This window comes from Atta colombica, unplaced genomic scaffold, assembly GCF_001594045.1.
Source record: "Atta colombica isolate Treedump-2 unplaced genomic scaffold, Acol1.0 scaffold27, whole genome shotgun sequence".
Classification (NCBI taxonomy): domain Eukaryota; kingdom Metazoa; phylum Arthropoda; class Insecta; order Hymenoptera; family Formicidae; genus Atta; species Atta colombica.
The window spans coordinates 3,553,660-3,559,837 of NW_017259370.1; the positions used below are offsets into that span (position 1 = coordinate 3,553,660).

A 6,178-nucleotide genomic window follows, 5' to 3' on the forward strand; every position below is an offset into this window, starting at 1 on the left:
CCTCTGCCCCGTAGCCATCGCCACCACCGACGCCAACGCGCTGTGTCGTCTAATATCTCGGTGGTTACTAATACTAGTGGACAGCGACATTACCATGATCAACGGCGCCAATATTAGATGCCAACGTCGCATTGAGAATCATTGAGTGATCAAGAATCAATAGGAGTCATTTAGAATTGTTAAAATCATTATGTCTTAACATCGTTAGGAATCAAATATAATAGACATCGTACTATCAGCCATTCACAACCCATCAAATAAACTAGTAGGCAGACCAATACTCTTACTGTTATTGTCATAAACCGCGCCTAGCATCAAAGTGGAGTAACACATACTACTACTATCACTGACGCCAACGCCAAACGCCAACGCCGTGCCGTTCTCTGTCACGGGATCTTTTCCGGCATGATCTCCCACCCATCACAATATTCTCGTATGCCACGTTTCAAGTCGACAAAGCTTACGGGTGAGAGGGAGACTGTATTCGCGGCGACGTCAGTCGTTGCTGATAGTGGTGGTAATACAGGCGGTAGTAGTTCAGTAGTACTACTAGTATTGCTGGTGCTGATAGCGATTGTGTAGTGGTGGTGGTAATTTGCCGGAGTGGTGGTGGTAGCGCGACGACGTTACTAGTGGCGGCGGTGGTAGTGGTGGTGGAATGGAGCACGAACCAGTCGAGCCTCCCTCGCACACGTAAGAGCATGAAACGGAGTCGAGAGTACACGAGGCGAACCAGTTCACTGTCGACTGCGTTCGGAACAGGACCTGTGTCGACTCACATTGAGTTTGTTGCTCAAACATAGACTCGCGAAAACTTCTTTAAACATCGCATTCGTTCAAACGAAATTTTGGGATTACCAGGATCCAATCAGTTTTGTTTATTATACGTGTCGAGCTTTGTGGATCTGTACTACGAGAGAAAAGGAAAAAGTGTATTTTGTGCGTGAGGGTGCGTGAATCGAGGAAGGAACCGGTGAAGTGCCGGTGGTCTATAAGAAGAAAATGACCGATCACGTGGTGGAAAGTACGTTCGAGCTTTCAGCTTTCATGAAAGGTGAATTTAGTTCGTAGCGCGTGTTCGCAGACTTAAATTGAGGGATGACACGAAAGGGATGACTGAAGCGAATGTGATCACTTTAGATTGCTGAGTATTTCAACTTTAGTTTAATCTAAATTCTCCCACATCTTTTAACATGCTGAAGTTAATATAGACGTAGTTGATGTAACTAAGCCATAAAGAGTGGGAAAATTTGAAAATTTAAATAAATAATTATTTATCTATGCGTAGTAAGTTTTAAAACAAAGCATTATTCTACATTGAAAGTACATTAACCTACTTCAGTCTGAAACAATTCTAATTTTTTTCATTTAGTTGTTCTAGATTTCATGCCTTAAAAGCCTTCGCTTTTATATTCTCGTGTCATCGCTCAAAATATTTTAAGCGCTTTCAATTAAAAAATAAGGCTTCGAATTTGAACATCATACAATTTAAGTCAATTTACATTTCTAACCAGCATACTCCAGATTAGTTTCGTCGATCAGCTTTAAATCGAAACATGCCGATTTGCCATCTCAATACGCGGTAAAATCTGCTAAAGCAGTATTCTGCCGAAAATAATATCAAAGAAAACCAAACATACATTACCATGTCAATTGTCCAAAAAATGCGGGCCGATCGATATATTCCCCTTGATGAGGATCGACAATTATCGTTATGAACAACGCGCAATAGAGAGATCGTGATTGGTAAATCAGGACGGGAAACGAAAAGAGAATTGCTCTACAGGCGATGATCCGAATGGACTTTTATACCGGTATAAAGATTAGATATTCGCTTGTAAATGAATATACAGAATGGAATGGAAGTACACAAACGGGAAAATTGCTCTTATTAGCTACGCTCGTTGCACTCTCACGTTTACATCCTATTTCTCTAGAAGCGAGGCAGAACAAATACGACACTTGAATACTAAATATCTTTGATATTCATTCATTAGAGACATCTTCAACGTTCTGACTCAACTTGGATTAAAACAGATCTAATATAGTTCAATAACGATTCTAATAAAAAACGTAAATTGATTGAAGTCACATACAGTACAAGTTTGGTATGATTGTTAAATAATTTAATCAGACAATTAAATTTACGATAATGATAAGTGTTCACTTTTTATTATCAAAAGTGTCGACTTGAAGTTCACTGAAGTGTGGACTTACAACTAGAACTAGACTATTTACGTATGAATGTGATATCAGATGCCGAATGATAGTCTGGACATTTTTACTAGGCTACATAGCCGAAGGTATAATGAGATCTCGATTGAGAGAGAGAATAGAAACGCGAGAGTGCGAGGCAGAAGGCTGCGGCGGCGACGGCGACGGCGACTGTGGCTGCGACGGCGCCAGCGTGGGTCGCCACATATACGCACTACCACAGAGATACGGTCCCGGGTAACAGACGACCCCCTTTGACCGAGCTTGAAATCGGTGCTGAGCATCTACGCGTAAACAACGATCCTCGGAGCAGCGAAATCAGCGCGATGTACTGATTTAACTTAACTCCGGCGGAAGACCAATACCTGATGATTTGACAAAACGACATAAAATGTCATATAAAAGCGAAATTCAGAAGTTTATTAATAAAACAGTCAGAAATAATTATATATGCTATCAAGTTTTGATAGCATATATAATTAAAATGCATATATAATTAAAATCTAGCATATATGAATAAAATGTCTATTTATGTCTATTTTGATATCAAATGTCATTATATAGTATCTCAGAAAACGATAAGAAGTATGAAGTCAGTGAAATATCAAACCTTCGGGTGATAACAGTTGAAAGTAAAAATAAAATCCTTTCTAATCATGAAAAATGTATCTCTTTAATTGAATACTAGAATACGATAATTCGTGTAATAGTTTATATGTATATTTGATTCGTAAAATTTCATTGTCTAATTTTTTTAATTTATTGATATTGTCGCATTGCATTATTATATCGAATTTATGTTACTTTATGATAAAAAATTACATATATTATATATATATTATTATATATATTATTCCTGCAATATAATATATAAAAATATTATATACAAATTACTAACAATATTATTTGAATTTTTTAGTAGGAGATTAAAAGCACGGTAAAGAATTAGTATTGTTTCGTGTATTTCTTGTTTTGTTATTCATTGGACGGATTTCCGATAGAAGAAAGAATGTTCGACCATGTCCTACTTTCCACTTTCCTGAGATCGAAAAAATATATCAAAAAATCGTGCCAATAAACTGTTATATTATTGATCAATGCAATTAATCGCATATATGTTAATGCTCGTCGCTTAATTGTGATGCACTCGAATATTCAATATTCATCAGCAATGTTAAATACATATCGATAATGTCACGCTTGTGTTCCGTGGACAGTTATGTGAGTCGTAAAAAAATATAAATGAAAGACTACACAATGCACGCGTGCCATTCAATATTTTTCTCGCGCAAATCTCTGTATCCTTGTCGGCATCATCAACGAGATGTAAAGTTAATTGAAATAATTGAAGTTAGCATAATAATCTTCGTTGAATAATATGCGAAGAATCGTTAAATAATACGCAATATATTCAATGATAAAATCAGTAGTCAACATTTTCCAATGATTTCAATGTACACCTGAATGATTAATACAATAATTAATAAGTGATCGGTATAGAAATGATAGATATATGCCGAGACATTTGCGGAATAAATACATCTAGTTAAACACTCCGGAGGATATTTTATTATTCCGTTTAATTTATTTATATTTTGTTTATTTGGGTTTCATTTAGTTAGAGCTTCTGTCTCGTTAATTCATATTATTTTATATTAATCTCTCATTTCTGATACTTTAATAATAATTATCAAAATCTATTATATAGTAGTGGTTTATATTGATTGATGAAATATTACTGATCATTTACAACCAACGTTTATTACAGAGAGCAGCTCCATAAATATCATATTTATTGATCTCCGAATAATCATCAATCTTATCACCGAGAAGTATCACAGCTTCGCTATCATTTCGCTATCATAATCGGTCGACACGAAAGCGTGCAGAAAATGAGCGTTTTAATTAGATCGTGTCCACCTTTCCCGCGATAACTATAATCGAGATAGTACCTATCGCCTGTTGCTACTTAAGTTCTACTCGCGCTCATTTACATATCTCGTCTCCTCTCTCGGTCGATTACTTTTACTCTTAAATCTGCCGCCGGCAGCAAGTGTCTACGTTGTGTCTGATTTCGACTTCGCAGTGAGCCGCAGCGAAGAAATGATTTCTGCAAGTTTCACGGGATCAAGAGACAGAGAGGGGGGAGAGAGAGAGAGAGAGAGAGAGAGAGAGAGAGAGAGAATACGTTCCATCGTTCATTTACTGCATGCATTTTAAATTGTTACGCGCAGATGCACGCACTTTTTTTTATATGCTTCATTCTAATTTTCGCGATGTCATTTCAATAGGTTTGTCTTTCGCGAGGTTAAATCATGAATGACTTTGTCCGAAAGTAGATATGTTTATGCATTAATAGAAGAAACACAGGAAATTACTAGTGCTATCGTACGCATATGTAATTAAACATCCCAGGCAAGCGACATGGAAATTTCAGCAATACAGGATGTTTGCGAGACACTCGGCATTTTACTTTTAGATATCTGAAAAGTTTCGATATGATCTTTGCTTTCGACAAAAATTTGATTAAACGTTACTTTTTCACCGCTTCATGTTTCTCAATTCTGCAGATATTTTAAGGACTAACACGATGAGCATAAAAAAAATTCTACTAAAAGTAAACATATCGTACTAATATTATCACAGTTAATAGCATTGTGTCTATATATTAGTCAACACCGTTCCGACACTTTGTAGACGCTTTGGGCGACGGCACAATACTCAATACAAATTTCGCTTGGGGTTTATTGCGCCAGCTTTGACCTCGCCTCGAGAGTGTAATCGATACCCTATTGAGTCCCGTCACAAATACAAAGGATGTCACGAGGCGAAGGAACTCCTCTCTCCCATCGCCACCCACTTATGCATTACGATCCTGCACCTGCTATCTGCTACTTGCGATGGTATTAGCTTCTAATGGCCATTCTCCGCGAAAAAAAGGAAAAGGTTTTTTAACCTTTGTTCTTTTAGGAAAACAAGATGGTATCTAAAGAGTCCTTAATTTCTATATAAATTTATATAACGTGCAATTATAAACACCGATCTATTAAGCAAAATTTAACTTAAAAATGGTAAAAAAAAATTAGAAATGATTTTCCAAGAAATTTGTCTTAAAAAAATGACGTAAATACGCGTAATAATTTCAAAATTTCATCCAACGTATATATTTATAATCAATGATGTATGATGAGCGATGCATGCGATAGCAAGCCACTTGTTCTCGATTGTCGAGAGAACGGTTGACGTGATTAAAATAAGCGGTCATCAGATATAGTGGTCCATGTTAGAGATAATCACTACGTGCTAAAATTCGTTAACGCGAATTCCTCACTGCAGATAAAAAAAAAGATAATATAACATGTTAAGGGAGATGCTATAATCGAAAGAATTATCGTTTTTGAAATATTTTCACACATGCAGAGTTTATATTACGAATCGTTATATATTGACATGAAATTTACGTAATATCATGGCACGTGCATGCATTCAGTAGTAAATTATAATTCGCGATTTTATGTTGATTTAAGCGCACATGAGTAAATACGAGCGATTGGTGCGGGTTCGTGACACGTGGGTCGTTTACACGTGTTTATTACGAAGATTGATATGCGCCGTAGCACACACGTGAAACGAGAAAGACAAACATTCATAGTTAAATTCATTAAAAATCTTATATTTTTCAAAAATATCGAAAATGAATATTTATTTTAATGATGGACACGTGATAGAAAAATAACGTCAAAGGAAAAAAACGATGATTTCAAGATGTATAATTATGTTAGAGTATTTGCAAATTGAGTTGATTAAACTTAAATTAAATTTCATTTTTTTGTAAAAACGTTAATTTGTTTAATTAAATTCATTGTTTAAATAAATTCATAATATTTTTAATAAAGTAAAAACTAATCTCTACGAATACGAATAAATTGTAAGATTTTTATTTAATTTTAATATCTATGTTATA

At 35.5% G+C, this 6,178-nt stretch overlaps 1 protein-coding gene across 1 annotated transcript in view; it reads left to right on the forward strand.

The window, feature by feature from the left end:
• Positions 1 to 724: 724 nt before the first annotated feature.
• Positions 725 to 6,178, forward strand: part of LOC108689430 — an 18,046-nt gene continuing 12,592 nt past the window's right edge. The window contains exon 1 of the mRNA XM_018196188.1: positions 725 to 1,054. Coding sequence (XP_018051677.1) covers positions 1,003 to 1,054 — 52 coding nt within the window. The 5' untranslated portion in view covers positions 725 to 1,002. The remainder of the gene's footprint in view (positions 1,055 to 6,178) is intronic.